The sequence below is a fragment of the Lontra canadensis genome, unplaced genomic scaffold (genome assembly GCF_010015895.1).
Source record: "Lontra canadensis isolate GAN:19392208 unplaced genomic scaffold, GSC_riverotter_1.0 scaffold16, whole genome shotgun sequence".
Taxonomy (NCBI): Eukaryota; Metazoa; Chordata; class Mammalia; order Carnivora; family Mustelidae; genus Lontra; species Lontra canadensis.
Window position 1 is genome coordinate 3,066,113 of NW_022631010.1, and position 21,077 is coordinate 3,087,189.

The window sequence follows — 21,077 nt, forward strand, 5'->3', positions numbered from 1 at the left end:
CGCACCGGCCCCTCAGTGCTGGCTTGGAAGACTGAGGGCGGTTAACCTGCAACACTTGATGTTCCGTTTGACCCCAAACTCCTGAGCCCTCCTTAAGGGAAAAGGGCTGTTTACTTGTGCACAGACTTTTTTTCATCCTGCATATATCATTAAGGCTACACCTTGAGGAAAACTTCCAGGAATATGGCTGGGGGCAAACCTGTCATGGGTTTGAAAAAACAATTCTGCAAGTTACAAGCATAAAGGTTAGTTTTAAAATTGTGTGTTCAGATACACAGACACACATTACATTGCAGTTTTTATGATGTTTGTTTTTTGTAGTGGCAGAATATTTAAAACTGAAACTCTATATAATACCCTAATATATGAAATAGATAAAAATAAAGGGGCAGTGGCTTGAAGCCACCACAGCCAGGGAACACAGTGTGGGGCCAAGGTTCTTAAGATTAGCAGGGACCGTAAAGCCAAAGACAGCAGCTATGTGCCTCTCTTCACGCAACGTAGGGACCAAGGGCAGCAATGCCTCAGTGATATCATGAAACGACTGTCCTAACCCAAACTATCCCCGCTGAGAATCACCAAGGGACCATGAAAGCCCCAGGACCTGGGCCAGCGTATCGGAAGCCCAGCCCCACTGCCCGCAGAGCTCACCAGCGCCAGGAAAGCACTTACCTCCAGATGAAGGATTGGCAGCTCCACCGGACGGGACGGGACGGGATGGGACAGAAGCTCCAGGATCGAAGACGAGGAGGAGACATCGCTCAAGGATGGAGAAGCGTTGCTTGATCCCTGGCTTCTTTACATGGGGCCCCAGGACCACTGCTGTCAGCAGTGGACAGGACATCATCAAACAGGAATGCCCCCACAGGAACGGTGAACTAAAATTTATTCGGTGACAAAACAGGCAAACCTCCCTGTACTCAGGGAGGGGAAGGGAAGAACACGCACCTAAGTGCAATTTTAAAGTAATGATGAAAAGGGTATTATTAAGCTAAGCGAAATAAATCCGAGAAAGACAATTATCCCACTCATGTGGAATTTAAGAAACAAAACGGAGGAGCGTAGGCAAAGAGAGGGAAAAATAAAATTAGATGAAATCAGACAAAGCTTGAGAGACACCGAACTCAGCAAACAGGGCTGCTGGAGGGGAAGGGGTAGGGGGATGGGGTAGCTGGGCGATGGGCATTAAGGACGGCACGTGATGGAATGAACACTGGTGTTCCGTGCCACTGATGAATCACTGAAATTTACCTCTGAAACTAATATACATTAACTGAACTTAAATTTAAAAAAAAAATAAAATGATCATGCACTACGGAAGCCCAGTTTACCAGAAACCTAAGAATCCTTTACAAAGTCCTCACTCCCCTCCTGGATCTCTTGTATAAACCCAGATTTTATGAGGTTTATTACCAGTCAGGGGGCTCTTAAATGCAGGGTCCCAGCTGCCTCAGGAGCCGATGAGCCTTCTGAAATAGTTTGCCCAACTTCACATGGATGTGCCTTCCTGGGGGAGAAGGTCTGGAGAACCCATCGGGCTCTCCAAGGAGTCTGTGTTCCCAGAAAGGTTAAGGGCCACTGCACAGACAGCTGTCTCTTTTTCACTCTTACTTTCCTTGTAGGGCTTTCATCTACATCTTTTGGTAGTTAGTACAGGCTTTCAAATTGATGCATGGAGACAAGAGGAAGGCATGGGGCACTGTCAACATTTGGTTTCAAGTCCTCGTCTCCAAAGTCACAAACTCACTTCCCCCATCAGTTTAGTCGGTGCCCACACAGACGCACAACACAGCCTGTGCCACCTCCTCTTGGGAGGCAAGCAGGCAAAGGCTCTGTCCCCCGAGGCCCCGATCATCAGCTGCTACTCTATTAGCTCACACACACCCAACCCACACATCACTCTCAAGCAGGATCTGACTTAAGAGCAGGATGAACGGAACAGTCACGATGCTCACCAGGCCAGTAGAATAATACCCTTTCCATATTCTGAAACATTATTAGGGCTTCCTCATCCTTCAGATCATGAGTTAGAATAGTCTCCCCTGCAGGGAACTCAGTCTCTAAACTTAGGACTGCATATTCAACAACCAAAGCATGAGGTCAAAAGCCAGATGTCCGTTGAGAGGCCGCACCACCCCGCAGTGGACGAGGCCCACCTCCCTACAGCCGTCCTCTGGGCCAAGGGGCAGGCAGGTGGCAGGAGCCATGCGGACTTCTACTCCAAGTTCGAGCAGCTACAGACCAGGTGCAAGTGAACAGTCTGGGGTACTTTCTATGTGCAAGGCGCTAACGATGAAGCAGGAATTACTGTCCCCATTCAGAGAGGCTGCCCCGCCCGGGGCCACAGAGCTGGTGGGAAGCAAGGCCTGCATGCGACCACCCCGTATTCTGCTGCCTCCTTGACAAGTAACCAGCCCCGGATCCGAACATAAAGCTCCCAAGGACCAGCAAACGGGCCGCACCACAATGGCAACAGTACACACACAGCATCGCCACCAGCAGCAAACAGCTCCCCAGAAGCTCAGGCACCACAGAGAGCCTGCTTTTACCAGTTCACAGGCCACAAGCTAACGGGAATGTATTTTCATTCACCAGTACTTCCAGCGTGTTTTTTCAACGCGTTATTTCTATGCTAAGGTAGTTTCTGCTAAGCCCAGAATCATGCACATAAGTACTCCAGTAAGTCTGGGACTGCAGCCTGTCACCCTCAGGCCCCCTCCTCGGGTATCCTCCGATGCCAGCACACCCCTCCCAGCTGCCTGCTGTGCAGGGAGACAAGGCACTTATACTGACAGGTTTTTCAAAGTTGGAACAGGTCACCACCCCCACCGATCAGCAGCCATCAGGAATCTCTTGGGGACTGTGCAGCTGGGATGAGTGCCCTCACCACTCTCATGAGACTTCTGCTCCCAGTCCATGCCGCCACACCCAGCGTCTAAAGACCACAGAAAGTGGCAAGTTGGGCCTTCAGCACTAACCTCACAATAGAGCTTCCAGGCTGAGAACACGGGCTCTGGAAGCAAGGTGAAGCAAGCTGGCTTCTGTGCTCCTGGCCTTCCTTCCCAGCCCAGTGGGGCGGCCACGCAAGACGATGGAGACCACAAGCGCAGGCTGTACAGGTTTATTTTTCCAAAACCACAAGAGACATACAAGAACAGTGCTTTCCCTGGGCAGCCCGATGGACCAGAACTGTTTCCACCTGTAGCCTAGAGGCCGCCGAAGGTCCCACCAGAAGGAAGAAGAGGATCGAACACACCTGAGCCTCGACTCCCTGTCTTTGGTAAACAGACTCTGAAAGCTGACAACTCAGACGGGGCCAATACTGCAGTGACACCACCACGTGACTGCCAACCTTCTCACCCATGCTTCCGATGACAAAAATGCCACAGCAGATGAAATGGGGGTGGGGGAGGTCTTTCAGGTGAAACGAGACTTGCTGAGGTCACACCGATTTTCTACTTCACACTGAAGCACTCACACAGGGAAACCAAACTCAAAAAGGAGAGCTCTCAACTCTGAAACGAGTCAAGGTTTAAGAAATCAGGCAGGAAGCAAGGCCAGGGCAGACAACTACGGAGATGTTTATGTGCTGGAGGTGTGTGGAGAGAGAGGAAGGCAACAGGTGTGACTGCTTCTTCCCCAACCTGCTGTCAGAGGTGCATGAGATGGTCCCAGATATTGCTGAAGGCGGGAACCCCGGAGCCAGATCTGGACAGCCCTGCCTGGGGCCACCCACGGCACTCACCCTTGACTCCAGAGCCCTTAACACCGGTGGCGGTGATTTGTCACGTATGGCAGCAAGCGGCCAGTGGAAGGTCAGAAGAGAAGAGACATGAGGGGTGAGACACGTCTGCTCGGTAGAGTGCAGGAGGGCTGGCTGCAGCTCTGCAGGCCGTGGCGGGTCCACTGGGCGACCAGGACAGGGCACGGGGCTGCGCTGGCAGATCACACGTCAGTTGCTCCGCCCTCCTGTCGGGCAGCACCAGCGGAAAGAAACGCGCCACTTTAATGCGATGACGCCGGAGACGGTTAATAAGGGAGAGACACTTGTGTTCTCTGTACAATACATCCATTTACAGAATCGGCCAGTACTGTGTACAACATATAAATACATGATAAAACATTAGAGGTGCATAGAGCATACTTACAGAAGCCAAAAAGTTCACTTTATACATCCAAGGATAAAGAGTTAAAAATATAAAAATAAGAAACACACACTGCTTTGAAATGTAAAATGACTTTCACATACACAGGTGCGTGGAGATGCCCACTCCCATCAAGTCCAGTGACAGGGAGTATGTTAAGCAGAGGAATTCACCTGCCAAACATCTGGACATCTGCCTCACAAGGTCTACAGGTGGCATTTTAAGAGGAAAGACAACCCTATGCCCAACCCCATTGTCCGAGCAAGTCTATTCAAGGTTCCAAAAGCTCCTGCAGGCCAGTGAATTGTACTGAAACAGGAAGGTCTCAAATTTGCTTCGGCAACAGAACCAAAGGTCAGACTGGCTCCTGTCAACTGGCCAATGACTGAACTTTGACCCTGAGGTCAGCAGGTGCTTGGGCCCCCTAGTGGGCACTGCTGGGAGTTACTTTAACCCTGTGTTGGCTTCCCCAGGCATCGGATCCCCCAGAGGGAGCAGCAGAAGGGACGATGGCAGGGAGGGGACAGTGGAAGACTGACATGCCTACTCAGTTCGGACAGGTTAGTTCCCTTGATGGAGAACACAACCTTCTTTCTTCAGTTTCAAGTCCCTCTGGGTGTCAAGGCTGGCTCCCCACACCACACCAGGCTCTGTCTGCATAAGAGCTCAAGCTGGCCAGCCGGCCTTGGGCAGCCCAATGCCTTGCCCCGCAGGAAACCCTTCCAGCAGACCCAGAAGAGTTGATAAGTGACAGAGGGGCTTTAGCACTACAAATTTTAGGGAGGGGCAAGAGTGGTCTTGCCTGGAGAAACAGAGTCTATTATATCAATGATATCCTGTATACAGATGTAAGATCAATCATTATCAAAATACGCACACTAAATATACAACTTTTCCCATGGCCATAATTTATTATCTCACCACAAGGCACAATACACAGAGTTTTGAGGGTCCAATACAGTCGTCATGACAGAACGCACCACAGCCCTGACACATGATCATGGCTTTCAGGCTGCACGCACACTGGAGCGAGATGCTTTCCACCGTGCTGCTGTCGGCGAACATCTGCAAGGAAAGGGATGCGCTGTGGCTCGCACTGAAGTTTGCTTTGTGGCTCAGCTGCACCACACTTCCAGCAAGGCCTTTGGGAAAGGTGGGGGAGCTGGAGGAGTAATTAAAGCTGGTGGAACTTAGCTGGAGTTTGGAAAGCTTCCCATAAAATGCCTGTTTGATATTGAGTTGAGAGGGGATGGAGGAAGGCTCCAGAGGCTGCCCAGGCCCTTTCCCAGGCTCTCGGGGTAATTTCCAGAAGGGCAGGTCAAGGACAAAGGGCATCCCTTGCAACTGATCCACTAGCTCCCGAGGACCAGTCCCAGTGGCATTTCTGTTCTCGGCATTTGCCTTGAGAGGACTCCCCCCAAAAGTCTTCTCGCTCTTGATGCCACCAACAGAGACAGTTGGTGGCTTTGGAGCCCAGTCTTCTCTGGCTGTCTGTACCCCACCAGACACAGAGTTTTTGCTTGGCCCCAACTTCCGACTGGGAAAACCAGGAGGGGCATCAGCGGGCAGTGGCATTGGCTCCCCAGGTCTGGGGTGCTGAAGGGCTGCAGCCTCATTCCTGGGGCCGAAGAGTTTCTTCCCTTGGCCTCCAGCACTGCTCTGACTACCCAGGGCCCGACCTGTCTGATCGGGATCCAGGGAGACTGTGTTTGGAGATGAGAAACAAGGGGCTCTCGAGGTAGTGAGATTTCCGGGGCTTCTGGCTGGGGCAGCATTCAAATTACTGCACTGGGACACGTCACCGGCTTCCTTATCTTCCAAACTAGCAGGAGAAAACTGCTCTTTGGAATCCACTTCTGCTTTCCCAGAGGCAGCCGTCAGCTCTGTCCCGGCAGAGAGGGAGTCCAGACCCGGGACTGTCTTGGAAATCTTCTGGGGTGCTCCAGGAGCCTGGCTGGGCTCCAGCCTGGCAAGACCAGGGCTTGTTTCACGGCTCTCAGACAGAAGAGGCTCCTTTGAAGCTCTTACAGAACGGGAGCTGCTCTTGCCAACCACACAACTATTTTCTGCCGAATCCTGCAAAGATTGCACTCCCAGGATGCCACCAAGGCTCTGCTCTTTCATAAGCGGGAGTCGTGGGGATTCTGGTCTGCCGGTGCCTTGGGCTGGAGGAAGAACCTTTTCTAGGGGCAAGTTACCCTGCAGCAACTGCATCACGAGTGGATTAGTGGCCTCCACTGAGGACCCAGGCCTGCCCAGAGACAGGAGCCTTGGCTGGTACTCGGTGCTAGCCAGCAGCAGGGAATCTGGAATCTTTTGGGGGGCTGCACATACACGAGATACCCAGCTCTGAGGAGTAGCCATGCTGTCTGTCCTTGTAACCAGACTCCGGTCGCCATTCACTTTGGAGAGTGAGGCAGAGTGGTTCCAAGAGTGTTTCTCATCCGTGTCCACCGCCAAGGCTCTCTTCACGACGGTGGCCTCGCTGGAGTCAGCCTCGCTGCTGTCCTCAGACAGGTGGCCTTCAAAGTCAGAAGCTGTATCTGTGGACTCGCCATGAGGACTCAGTGCCTCAGAGTCTCCATTGATTCTCAACTTTTCACCTTCCACTGGGTTGCGGTCGCTGCCAGCGCCGTCATCAGCACACCCCTGAGAGGGCACTGTCCAGAGCAAAGGAGAGTGGTTAGGGGGGTCTAGCCCCTCCCGAGCTGTCAACTCCCCAGGTAATGCAGAAATGAGGGGCGCAGCTTTCTCCCACTCTTCTACAGCCTGGGGCTCAACAGATGGGACACATTCTGAGTCTGGGCCAGGCTGTCCCACTACCTCATCCTTTGACAGGCCGAGCACCCAAGGAGCAGCACCATCAGAGACGAGGGCCTCAGTTGTCAAGTCTTCTTGTCTAGTAGCACTTTCCCTCGTGGGTGGGCATGAATCACCAAGTCCCAATTCCTCATCACACCGTCTATCCTGCGGGCAACCAGCCAATGGCAATACAGTGGTGGAACTAGGAGTCACATTCACAGGATCCTTCATGGTGGGGTGATCGTCTCGGTCTAGAGCCTGGCCAGGTCCTCCTTCCAATACAACATCCCCCCGTAGAGACTGCACAGGACCACTGTCTGGGGGAAGAGAGGGTCCACGATCCTCATCATCGCTTTCCCAGGAAGTGGTACCAGGCTCATGTTCAGTTCTAACATCCAGATGCAAAGCAGGCTGCTCAACTAATCTCTCTGGGGCTGGGGTTTGGGAGGACAGTGGGGGCAAAGCCTGGCAGGGCTGGTCCCCAGTGGGAGCAATGCGGAGTTGGGAAGCATCTTCTAACCCACTTGTGAGGACATCTGGAACCCTCTGCCGTGGGCAGCTCTCCTCCTTTCTAAGAGCTATCAGGTCCTCTCTCCTGGCTCTGGACACGGCAGTCCCAGCCTGGATATGCTCCCCATTCAGAGGATGAGGCGGCAGTAGTTGTGTTCGCTGTAGATCTGACGCACACTCTCCAGGGGTGCCCGGGGTTCCGCTGGGCTCAGGGTGGGCACAGGCCTCACCACCATCACTACTGCCGCCGCCTCTGCCACCTCCCTCATCGGTGGCCCCGCCGCCACCTCCACCCGGGCCACCCCCCCCTCCGATGGCAGTGGTGGCCGCCTCTCGATGACAGTGGTGGCCTCTCGCCCCTCGGACTTGCAGAGCACGGGCTTTAATGTCTGCGAGGGTCCTGGCACCAGTCCAGCCCCGGCAGGAGGACTCCGTGATGGGGATGATGCGGGGGCATATCTGGTAAGTGGGCTGACCTTTAACCACCCAGGGTGGTTTGATACGTGAAAGTTGAATCTGCAAGAGAGGAATGGGAAAACAGTTTTAGTTGACTGTGTGATCTGACTTAGGAACTGTAGAACGAAACCAAAGTTCTAGTAGCTTAGGGGGCATGGACTTAAGAATCAAATAATTTCCTTTAAAAATGAGATACTGGCAGTAAAATGGCTGTCCGTGACAGCACACCATTCTTAGACGACTCCGCTCAAGGGCCGTCATGTGCCACGCTTCTATTTAAATTTAATTTCTGGTGGGACTATGTGAGTCACTGCACAAAGAATCTAACACCACCTAATAAAAGATTTAAAAACCCCAAAGGATTCTGACCTCCAGAGAGAACTTCAACAGAGTGAACAAAGCAGTGAGGAAGAAAAGAACCGTATCCCCCTGGCCATCAAGTCAGGCTCATGAATGGCTCTCTTGTACAGGGCTCTACACTCTCATGTAATGAACACACGCGCCTGGAGACTTCTGTCTCTGCAAAGGGTCCCTGCACATATCCTGACCCTTGAAGGGAACCCGGCCCCAGCACAGCCAGGAGTCAGACAGCTGCCTACCCGGATGGGCGGGACTTTGGGCTCCTCTTTGGTGGGCTGTGGCTTTTCGGCGTGAACACTTTCAATTGTGTTACGAAAGGACTGACGATCATCAAGCCGCGGCTTCTTTTCGGGAAAGGATGCGGAGGCCACCTGCTCGAAGGACTTCCTTTTCTGATCCTTGGGTTCCTGATCCGCAGTCTCCTGAGGCAAGCTGGGAATCCTGTCTGGAGACACGGAGGCGCATGCCAGGTCGCCTGGATCGGTCTGCGTCCGGGAAGCCACCGGTTGGGTCAGGAAATCGGGACTCTCTGGGTCAGGTGCTACAGAGGCCGTGCCAGGCAGATGAGGGCTGCCTGCCTCTGCTGAGCCACTCTCAGCCTCCCCATCCTTATAGACAGGAATGTCTGGGGTCACAGACTGTGTGTCTTTAGTGACCCCTGCTTGTTCTGGCTCCTGTTTTTTGTACAGATTCCTTCTGGCTCTCGTTCGGAGATCTGGACGAGAGCGCTTCTTGAAATGCCCATCTCGCTGCCGGGTGGCTGGACCACGTTGTGGCCGTGCTGTTTCTCCTGGGACACGCAAGTCACTCTTGATGTCAGCCTCCTCACGGCCCATGTTCTGATGCAATGACTCTTCTTTGGTCAAACCCAATCTGCAAACCAAACTCACACCATCAGTTACAGGGCAGAGAGAGGAGCATGCCTATTTTAGCGTAGCTGTTAGATATATCAGAACAAAATAAATCTGCGTGCTACACAAGCACTAACCACAGAAAAATGTACGTTAGCTTTCCTACGAATGGCGTTAAGCTTAACAAGCCGGGTAAACCATGGTGGCCAACCTGTTCTCGCCCCACATGTTGGCGTGTGCAACTCAGAGAGCATCTGCCTCTCTGCCCCCCAAAGCCCAGACCAGGAGTCTCAGCACCCAGGGCCTTACTTCTGTCCATAGTAGTCTTCAAAGAACTTTTCCTTCCACTGTTCCACCTTCTTTTCCTTTTCCATTTCCTGTCGGATCCTGACTTGCATCTCATGAGTGAATTCGCCTAAAGAGAAATAAAGTTTCTGGAGTGTGTGCATTCAGAGTGCTAAGGTCTGTCTTACAGAAAGCCAAAGCTTACAATTCCACCACATCAGGACTTTTCAAAATACACAGGACTTTGGTGGGTGTGGAGCTCTTTTTCCTTTTAACGCTGTCTTCTTCACATTTACTCCTGTCTTCTCCAGAGCCACATCATGTTCACGGTCATGACAGAACACTTCCATGATGAGGGAAATTGACTTTTCCCTCGGATAATCAGTCTTCACCAAGTAACACATCGATCGATCAGAAAAGCAAAACAGAAACAAATGAAGAAAAGAACCATTCTTACTCCCTGTGCAGAACCAGGTTCACAGAGCAGGCCTGATGGCTTATTCTTGGAAAGGCCTGCTTATAAGGTTGGCCCTTGGCTGACATCTGGGAGCTTGGATTTCAGGAGGGTTCCCAGCCCCTTAACTGACATGAATGGCTCACTGTGCCTAGACTGTTTATGCAAACAAGATGGTTTACGGCAAGCACCTGCTTTCCTTCGGGGAATCTGGAATGTGGTTATGTGCCAGGCAGAGGCCTCCCGCACAATCAGCTCTGAGTAATAAAAAAAAAAAAAAAAAAATACCTGGGTACCGAGTCTCTAATGAGCTTCCCCTACAGATTACATTTCACATGTGCTGTCACAACTCACTGCTGGGAGAACTGGGCACATCCTGTGTGACTCCTCTAAGAGAGGACATTGGAAGCTTGCGCCTGGTTTCTCTGGACCTCACCCCAAGCATCTTTACCCTTTGCTGATTTTGCTCTGTATTCCTTCACTGTGATAAGTCATTGCCATGAGTACAACTGCAGGAGCAGTCCTGTGAGGCCTCCCAGTGAATCATCAAACCTAGAAGTTGTCTTAGGGACCTCCCAGCACACTCCCCACATAGCTTCCCCATAAAATTAAGAGCAGCTGACTATCACTCCACTCCAAGTGGCAATGTCTAAAAGGACAGAGCACCTGGTAGAATTCAATGTGTAAGTCCGTGCCACGGCGCCCTCTCCTCCACCCATCTAGACAGCGCCAGCATTACTGGGAAGACCTCGAGTCTGGAGCTCTAATGGTGATGAGGTGATGCAGGTGGATACATAAACTCAAAACAGCAAAAGCCCAAACACTCTGTACCTTCTTTAAAGCTACAGACACAGTAACACCCACCACGTTCATCGGTATAGTGAGGAAAGCCTGCCTTATACTAAATAACCCTGGGCGTGGGGGGAGAGATTGGTGCAAAATGAATGTGTGAGTTCTAAATACCCAGAACAAGTGACGCCACGCATGGCAGGTGCCTCTCAAGCCATCTGAGAACATCCACTCACCATCAGCCAGGCGCTCCCGCCAGCTCTGAGCCGCGTGAGTGAAAAACTCATTATTCAGCGCGCTGCTGCTGAGACGCAAGAGGCCATCCGTCCCCACCTAGAAGGATCAAGGCGAAAAGCACAATAAAGAAACTCAGAAAGAGAACAGAAACCCACCCAGAGAGAGGCAAAGAGGTGGCTACCCATCTGCACCTGTCTGTCCACTTCAGGCAGGAGGAAGAGGAGCTGCTGCTGGAAGTGGGCTGGCAGGGCATGGAAGGTCCGAGAGTTTATCAGGGCCCGGAGGTTGGTGTTGACAAGAATGGACCCAGGCGTCTCAAAATCTATCTCTTCCCCTCTGTTGCGCTTCATCTGACCTGTGATTTTGAAGCAGCAAGAAGCAAGGTGTAGATTTTCAGCTTTTCAAAGTAAAAGAGCAAATGCCAACTGAGGGAAAAATTTTAGTGGCAGCACCCAAACTACCCAGAACTTATCTGCACACACATCCAGTCCACCCTAACCTACATGTCACAATTATTCTGTCCAGGTTACTGCTGTTTCCATCCAACCCAAGAGAACACTTGGGCCTGCATCTTCTCAGAGAAGACTGTACCAAGCTGTGACACAGGCTGAAGAGGACACTCTTCCCAAAGAAAAGAAGATGGGGGGGCAGGCTGTGAATGTCCCTCCAAAGCAGAAGAACAGGCTCCACAAAGCCAACTGGAGAAACAATGGAAGTTGTCTAAAAGCGAATTTAGTTAGTATACTACAGAACACTCTGCAGAAGCCTTCCCTGACTGGGATGGAGAGCTATGATCTCCACACAGAAAGGTACTAGGCTGTTTAAAGCCACTGAGATGTCAATATAACTCTCTCACAGAAACCTCAGTAGATGTTACTTTTATTTGAAAAAAATCACTAAGAACGGAGACCTAAAGGTTAAGCGCTGCTGATGAGTTGGAAAAGCAGTAAGACGGAAAACCCTGTTCCCACTCGGGCAATGGTTAATTCTAACTTTCAGAAGCCAAGGCCAGTCTTCTTAATGGTTTCATGTGGCCCATCCACAAATAACCAGCCTGTGGGTTTTGAGAAATAAATCTTGAACTAGCAGGCAGCATTCTGGCCTTGCAAATAGCCCTACTGAGAACGGGGAGGAGCATGCCACGGAATTTGCTTGCAACCTCAAATTCAACAAAGGCTTCCTTCCACTCAACGTTATGTCAAGGCTAGAGAAAAGGGTGCCTGACCGAAACTTTGGATGTTAAGAACAAATGTGACAGGATGCTACCAAAGAAAGAAAATGGATGCTGGAATTCTTCACTGAGAAGCTCAAAAGCAATTTTCACTCACCTAAACACTTACTAAGCAGTACCAAGGCAGGCACAGGCCACGCTTTGCAGGGATATACAAGGAACCATGTGGCACCATCTCTGCCCACAAGTTCCCTCACAGTCTAGTAGAGAAGATCTAACATGTGAAATAACCAAAATACAAGGTAAGAAACAAACAAACAAACAAAAAAATAGAGGGCCACCCAAGAAGTCAAAATAAACTGGTAAAGGAAGTGGAACAGAAGATTGTCTTCTTCTCACTAAGCCTGCAGGGGCCCCCCTTACAGGCAGAGAAATGAGTGCCAAGCCACTCACCTGTGGCCGGCTTCCGGAAGCCTCTCAGGAGCGGGGCAGGGTCCCGGGCGACCTCGGCCTGGCCACGAGTAGCAGCGTTGCCCAGGGCCAGAGAGCCGCTGCTGCTGCCGGACGGGCTGCCGCTCTCGCCATCGGCGTGGCGGCCCGAGAACCCTGAAGGCACAGCATTCCACTGGTCAAAAGCATCACCCGCCGCGCCCAGGGCTCTCAGACAAGCTTACTTCTCCCAGCTCTCCCTGAGACACTGCCAGCAATAGCCAGTGCTTCCGTGGCCCAAGCTTGGGCTGTCAGAGACCACCACCTAACGGTCTGGCTTTACATTATCCCGTGAGAAGGCCAAACCGCCATCTTCGTTTGCACAGCACTGCACCTTTACCAAGCTCCTGCACACTCCTCCATCGGACCCTCACGCCGCCCTGCGAGGCCACGGGCAATGTGCACGGCAGAGCCCGGCACTGGAACCTAGCTCAGGCCTCACCACCACAGCGTGCTGCCCATCAGGAGGGCCTCCTGGCTTGACGGGCACTGCGCCACCTAGGTCACACGCTGCTGCCAGATGGGGGCAGGCCCCAAGACCTGAGGAAGGAGCCTCACATCACAAGTTTGCACGTACCTGACGCCGATTCCACGTGGGCCCCGTTTACCTTCAGAGGAGTCAGGACAACTCGTGGCAGCATCACCCCAGTCTTTTTCTTTTGCTTGTTTGCCTAGATGCCCGAGGGATTACAAAAGGAGCCTGAATCCCCACAGGGCTGCACGAGCAGTCCCTCTCCACCATGTCCCCAGCCACTGTTTGCAACAGAGTTCATACTCAACCGGCTCAGGAGGGTACCGCCGAGAGCAGCACGGACTCGTGTCACTGAGCCAGGCGCTGGCCCCTATGCCGACCACCACCCCAAGAAGAATGGAACATACCATCACCCTGTTTTACAGATAAGGAATTTGCCCAAGCTAGCGAGCACCAGGGCCATCATTCCAAGTGCTGATTCCCAAGCTTGCATGCCCCCTACTCTGCACTGTGCTATCCGCGTTCTGTGTTTGTCAGAAGTAGGAGCAAAACTATCCATCTGTGGTAATGAGGAAAAACCAATCACTCTGCTCTCAGATCCACTGCCCACTTTAACTGTACTAACAGGTGGAGACCACAGGGATTTGCTCCACACCCCCACAACATGCTCACAGTCAGCGGCACAGGCAGAGTCCTGTCTCATACCTGGCCTTACCTACCCCAGCCTAGCCACCAACTCTCCTCCCTACCTGTGAAGAAGCCCTGTGGCTGTCCCTGGGACTGGAAAGAGGCCGACTCTGAGATTCTGCAGAACAGGATGCATTCGAAGACGTTTCATCAAGAGAAACTGGCAGAGAGGGAAATAAAGGTTAGTCTCCAACAGATGCCTGTGGCTCTCGGCCCATCCTGTGAGAGGTACTTACCATCGTTTTCACCGCTCACAGTGCTGGCTTCATTAGACCCACAGCTCTCCACGTCGGCTGTGTCCTCTGGCTCCTCTCCTTCCACTGCAGCCGGACTGCGAGACCACTGCAGGGCATCCTTCTGTGACAGCAAGGCACAAGTCAGGTGAGCAAAACCTGACAGATCCTACAGGCACAGCAGTCACTCCTAAACGCACGCTGCTTTAGAAGAGGTTTGGAATACTGGTAAGTTCCTATCCCTCTTCTAACTGACTTCTTTCTCCGCAAAATCTTTTCACATGTACATCACAAAAGTTAGACATAATTTCCCATTCAGTCCACTCAGTAAATGTTTATGGAGTGCCTCCTATAAGCTACATCATGCTAGTTCCTGGCTGGGAGACAGAAGGTGGAAATCGGGGCCCTGCCCTCAAGGTGTTCAACTGAGTAAGAAAGAAAACCAAATCTATGACAATACAAAGCACAGCAACAGAGTTACAGAGAGAGCTGCAGCAGTCCGGAAGGGGAACAGCTAACTCAGTGGGCTGGAGGAAAGAGGGCATGGGGCTAAGGCCTGCAGAGAGATGTGCTGCTTAAACTGAGTTTTATTTATTTTTAAAAAGATTTTATTTATTTATTTGACAGAGATCACAAGTAGGCAGAGAGGCAGGTAGAGAGAGGGGCGGGGGAAGCAAGCTCCCCTTGGAGCAGAGAGCCCGATGCGGGGCTCGATCCCAGGACCCTGAGATCATGACCTGAGCAGAAGGCAGAGGCTTTAACCTACTGAGCCACCCAGGTGCCCCTTAAACTGAGTTTTAAAAGAAGTTAGCTAGCAGGTGGATAGCCTGGCAGGAGCAGACAGGAGGGAGTTCTAGATAAAGGGATGAGCAAATGTGGAAGAACATTCCAAATGCAAGGAAACTGCAGATTTCATCAGGGACCCTAGGCGCGTGAGGGTCAAAAGCGAACAGCGGGGTAGATGGTGAGACACTGTGCTGGGGGCCTAAGATTCTGAGTATCTGTGAGGCCCGGGAAAGTGCCAGCAACCTAAAATGGAAGACGGAGGAAAGCAGGTGAGGGTGCAGGAAAGCACCACTCCAGATTTCATCTCCTGAAAGAGACTCCTTCCAATGGGCTCTGTGGCAGTCTGAGTTCAACTCCACCCATTCCCAGGGAAAACCAAGGGGCCACCTCCCACCTTGCAATTAGAAAGGACTCTGAATATTAAGGGGTGGGGAGAGGAGAAGCAGAGATAAGTCAGGGTAAGAATGTCTTCTTTAATAAAGGGTGTGAAGAAGAGTAGGTAAAGTCATGATTCTACCTCTTACAAACACACCAGGAATTTATAAAGGAAATCTACAAAATTCTAACTCATCAATTTCATGGGTCCCATGATCCACTATATTAAGTCTTCATTAATTTACTGAAATTAATTTAAGCCCAAATCATGCTGACTTAAGAAAAAGAAAACAGCTTTTTAGATCTTTATCTCTTTTCCTACTAAATGTTCCTCAGAATCAAAAGTTAAAGAATGTTTTTAATATTAACCTTGAAACTAGGCTTAGTGGCTGCCATGTGCACAGAATGATGCAACAAACTCGTTCTTTGAGGCTCAGTAGTAAACTAAGATACAATACTCATTAATGAACACACAAAGCACTCCAGTTCTGGGGAGAAAGTTGGGGAGTCACACCCACACTGTCAGGGAGAGTGAAAATGGTATCAAAAGGTTCACGCACTGCCAGTGGCAGAGTACAGTACATTTTAAGTGAAAATCTAAAAACCTCTTAAGCCAACACTTCCATTTCTAAGACTCACACAGGACATGGAAAGCATTAATCCCTAAAAGGTGAAAGTCAATCAATGGAACTACATTAAAATTAAGATCCTCTGTTCTGTACAAGACACCATTAATGGAGTAAAAAGGGAAAGCTACCTACAATGTTGGAGAAGGTATCTGCAACTCATATAACTGATAAAGATCATGTATCTAAACTACATAAATCAATAAGAAAAAGGAAACCCAGGAAAAGAAGAGGCAAAAGACCATGAATTAAGTACTGCGCCAAACAGGATATCCAAATGGCTGACATTCACACATAAACCTATTTAACGTCACGAACAATAAGGAGAACACACTGTAAGGCAAATGAAGCCACAAGGAGATATGACCACTTCCCTAAGAACGGCTAAAATTAAAGTTTAACAATACCAAGCAGTGGGTGGCTGGGTGGCTCAATCGTAGAGCATCTGCTTTTGGCTCAGGTCATGATCCCAGCGTCCTGGGAACAAGCCCCACATCGGGCTCCCTGCTCTGAGGGAAGTCTGCCTCTCCCTCTCCCCCTTCCCCTGCTTGTATTCCCTCTCTGTCTCTCTCTGTCAAATAAATTAAATAAATGAAATTTTTTTTAAATAAAGTTTAAAAACAATACCAAGTAGCGCTAGTGAGGATGAGAAACAGGTACACAGAAAATGGATCCAACCGTTTGAGAATAGTTGGCATCATCTGGCACAGCTGAAGGCAGAAACAGCCTAAAACCCAGCAATGTCAACCCTAAGTTGGATTCCCTAGAGGAATACGTGCATGCATGCGCGTGCACACAGACATACACACACACCTCAAAGCACAGCCAGTGTTCATGGCAGCGATATCTGTAAAACCTGCACCATATACAACCAAAGTGCCCACCATCAGCAGAATCAAAACATGGTAGCACACAATAAAAAATGAACTACAGCGGGTGCCTGGGTGGCTCAGTGGGTTAAGCCTCTGCCTTCACCTCAGGTCATGATCTCAGGGTCCTGGGATCGAGTCCCATATTGGGCTCCCTGCTCAGCAGGAGGCCTACCTCTCTGCCTACTCGTGATATCTCTCTGTCAAATAAATAAATAAAATCTTTAAAAAAAAAAAAAAGAACTACAGCAATATAAATGAATGTGGAAAACAAAATGCTGCCTGAAAGAAGCCAGACACAAAAGAATGCGTACTGTAATGACTCCATTTGTAAGAAGTTCAAAAACAGGCAAAACTAAACTACACTGCTGGGGATGCAAACACAGCTGGGAAGCAATCAAGAAAAGCCAAGAACAGAACTTCGAAACAGAATGGTAGCCAACCTTTAAGGGAAGAAGGGCGCTGTGAGTGGGAAAGTGTACCACGGGCTGCTGGATGCCAGCCACACTCCAAGTAGTGATCTAAGTGGCAGGTATGAGGGTGTTTTACTTTATGACATTCATTAAGCTGAACATTTATGCTGCATGTATTTTATTCTTACATTTTTACGATAAAAAAGTTTTTAAACAAAAAATATTTTTAACACTACTGTGGACAGTCATTTGAAGTAAAACTGTAGACTATTTAATGAGAAATGCTGATGATGCACCAAGTGAATTAAGCAGCTAAATTCATACATTATGATTGCATCATCTATTTAAAAAACAAAATTGTGTGAGCATGTGTGCAGACAAAAGACAAGAGGGATACTCCTCACGTGTGTTAGCCACTGCACCTCTAGGTGGCAGAGTTGTGAGGACTTTCTTTTTGTTTGGGGTATTTTTTACTATTAATGTATATTCTTTTGTGATCAAAAAATAACATTTAAACAATTATAATACTAACTGCTTCTTTGACAGCTAAGTCACTAAAAGCAAAAGCAAATTTCCTTTCTTTAGGTCCCACAGAGTCTAGGGGAACCTAGTGTTGACTACAAATCTCATTATTGAACAGAAATACTGCCCACTTGTTTGCAATTCAAGCTACCCCAAATTTCCAAAGCCATGTATTTTCAGTAAAAAGCAAACAGAACAAAACATTTAAGAAAATGAAAGCAAGATCTGCAATTCTAATTCTGCCTTTTTAAAGATCCTTAATCTTTCCATATAAACTTCAGACATCTGATATCATAAATTTCCAAACATTAACCGTAGACATCTGAAACAAATGAAATGGGCTACTGAGAATTGTAGGAATCACGTAATATGCTCTCAAACTCAAGACGTCAATTTTTTTGCAAGGATATTTTCTATCAAGAAACTTTTTTTAAAAAGTTAATAGGTAATGAGTGATTCTTTGTTGAAACTTGATTTAAAATGTTATGAAAGACAATACTGGGGAATTTAAATTTAACTGCATAGTAGATATAGAAGGGTTGCAATTAATGCTAAATTTCCTGAGTGTGATAATTATGGCACTTATATAGGGGAATGCTCTTGGATCAATGTGTACCCCTTGTGTCCTTTTTCTTACTTTTTAAAATAAGGTATAACTTTATAAAGTAAAATGCACAGATCTTAAATACACTATCTGATGAGTCTGACAAGTGCTTATCAAGATACAGAACATGTCCAACATCCCTAAAAGTTCCACTGTGCCCCTTTCTAGTCAACCCGACTCTACACTGCCCTACCACACCACTGAGACAACTGTTCTTATTTCTATCACAAAAAATTCATTTTGCCTATTTATGGCCTTTATGGACTCATACAGTATATTCTTTTGTGTCAGTCTAATGTTGATGACACTCAACATTCAACAAATCTTAATAAAATAAATAAGAAAAAAACGTCCAGACGTTTCCAAAGATTACCACTCCCAGCAGCACAGTATGGAGTTCCAGATGCTCCAAATCCTCATCATATGTAGCCATGCCGGGAGATCCACTGGTACCTCACGGGGGTTTTATTTTTCATTTTTCTGATAACTAAAGATACCGAGGCACTTTTTCATATGCTTACTGGCCATTCTCTTATCTTCCTTTTTGAAGTATCTGTTCAAGTCTTCTGCACATCTTTAAATTGAGTCACTTGTCTTTTTAAGACTTTATTTATTTATTTGACAGAGATCACAAGTAGGCAGAGAGGCAGGCAGAGAGAGAGGGAGAAGCAAGCTCCCCTCTGAGCAGAGAGCCCCCGATGTGGGACTCAATCCCAGGACCCTGAGATCATGACCTGAGCCGAGGGCAAAGGCTTAACCCACTGAGCCAACCCGGCGCCCCTAGTTGCAGGAATTCTTTGTCCTGGATCCTTTTAAATACTGATCATGGGCATGTGTTACTTTTACAAACAAATACATTTTAAACACTGTCTTTGGAAATAATTTCGTATTTACAGAAAAGCTGGAAGAGTAAAAGCAGCACTAAGAATACTTGCCTATACGTTTTACCCATATTCACCTCCTAACACAAGTAAGTGTTCTTAAAATATACAAAGTATACTAGTTTGGCAAGGCAACTGGAAAAGAAGCTACTGATGAAAATACTACTACTACTAAATAAATAAACCTGAATATCTTCCCCTAAGTCAGATTTTTTTCAAGATTTTTAAGTAATCTTTACACCCAACATGGGGCTCAAACTTAAAATCCCAAGATCAAGAGTCGCATGCTCTACCAACTGAGCCAGCCAGGCACCCCCAGTCAGATTTTTAAATTTTTTTAAAAGATCGTTTTTTGAAAGATTTTATTTGACAGAGAGAGAGAGAGAGAGCACAAACGGGGGAGCAGCAGGGAGAGGGAAAAACATGAGCAGGGAGCCCAACACAGGGCTAGATACCAGGACCCCAGGATCATGACCTGAGCCTAAGGCAGAATGCAGATGCTTAACTGAGCCACCCACTTGGTGGCCCCCCCAAGTCAGATATTTTTAAAAAACAATAATAAAAGGCACTGTGAACGTAACAAGTCCCAAATATGAATAAATAGAACACTAAAATTTCAATGGATAAAATTTCAATTGCCCAAGATTAGGTTCTGAACTGGAAAAACAGATAAATAAATCTCAGCTATGCCTCTTCTTTCTTTGTCGAGCTGATAAAACACATTCAGAGCAAGAAATGAATATGGCTTCTTAGGGAAGGCTGATCTGAGAGCTGTTGAGTATAAATTATTAAAAACTAAGAGCATGCCAACCATTCAACAGTATACCAGAATTCCTAACAATACTTATTTTAAAAAAGAGATTAAAAGAGAAAGTGTTCTCCTTTCCAGACAGTATAATTATCTACACTGAAGAGCCAAGAGATTCAGACCTAGTAAGAAATTCAGCAAGGTTGTGAGATTCAAGAGCACATTAAAAACTCAGCAATAACATCACCAATTAGAAAATGTAATATATAAGAAGAATATAAGATACTCAAGGACAAATTTCACAAAAGAAATACAATCATCTTATGAAGAAAATAAAACTTTATAAAGGAAGGTTTAAATTTTAAAGAGAGCCATACCATCTTCTATATTACAAAGACTCAACATTGTAAAGATGTCAATTCTCCCCAAAATGACTTGTAAATTCAGTAAAATCTCAATGAAACTTTTTTTTTTAATATAACCTGACTCTGCAAAGGGCCACAAGAACCAAGACACTCCTGAAAAAAAAAAAAAAAAAGGGAGGACCCGCTCTTTTAGAAAGTTCTAGTAATTGAGCAACAAGAGAACAGGATAAAAGAGGAACAGAAAATAACCACTAAAGGATATGGGGTTTCTTTTGGGAGTGATGAAAATGTTCTGGGATCAGATTATAGCGATGGCTGCATGACTTCTGAATACACTAATAGCCACTGAACTGTACACTTTCTGTGAGTTCCATCCTAATAAAGCTGGGTTAAAAATGTCTTACCGAATTTGACAGTTCTGAAAACATAATGAATTTAATCAGAATTTGTAAAAACCACATAAAAACTATTAATGTGGGGCGCCTGGGGGGCTCAGTGGGTTAAGCCTCTGCCTTCAGCTCTGCATGATCTCAGGGTCCTGGGATCGAGTCCTGCATCGGGCTCTCTGCTCAGCAGGGAGCCTGCTTCCCCACCCCTCCCTCTCTGCCTGTTTCTGCCTACTTGTGATCTCTGTCAAATAAATAAATAAAATCTTTTTTTAAAAAAACTATTAATGTGTACAAAAAGTTTACAGATCCAAGGGTAAACTTCAACTTTAGACAATGAAGAAAATGGTCCATTAGTGATGCTTTGATTTTATTATATGAATCCTGAAGAGGAATTAAAACTAGCAAAACAACCTCTGTGTATGGTTTAGAAAAGACTTCATTTTTAAAAATACTTAATGTTAAAAAAGTTCTACTGAATTTGAACTTCACTTGCATTATCACAAGCAGTTTCAATACTATAGCTGTCAAAGAAAGAAAAGAGCTGTTATTTTAAAAATG

The 21,077-nt window shown here is 47.9% G+C and overlaps 1 protein-coding gene across 5 annotated transcripts in view; it reads right to left on the reverse strand.

Moving 5' to 3' along the window:
• Positions 1-4,052: 4,052 nt before the first annotated feature.
• The window catches only part of ASXL1 (ASXL transcriptional regulator 1), a 77,283-nt gene continuing 60,258 nt past the window's right edge, over positions 4,053-21,077 (reverse strand). For 3 of the 5 annotated variants that reach the window (XM_032858901.1, XM_032858900.1, XM_032858902.1), the window contains 9 exons: positions 13,945-14,065; positions 13,771-13,868; positions 13,127-13,220; positions 12,514-12,666; positions 11,081-11,244; positions 10,889-10,985; positions 9,434-9,539; positions 8,513-9,146; positions 4,053-7,973 (listed from right to left, as the gene is read on the reverse strand). In XM_032858901.1, coding sequence (XP_032714792.1) covers positions 5,058-7,973; positions 8,513-9,146; positions 9,434-9,539; positions 10,889-10,985; positions 11,081-11,244; positions 12,514-12,666; positions 13,127-13,220; positions 13,771-13,868; positions 13,945-14,065 — 4,383 coding nt within the window. In that variant the 3' untranslated portion in view covers positions 4,053-5,057. Of the gene's footprint in view, positions 7,974-8,512; positions 9,147-9,433; positions 9,796-10,888; positions 10,986-11,080; positions 11,245-12,513; positions 12,667-13,126; positions 13,221-13,770; positions 13,869-13,944; positions 14,066-21,077 lie in introns of those variants that run through there. The other 2 variants (XM_032858903.1, XR_004382853.1) reach the window with 2 other exon arrangements.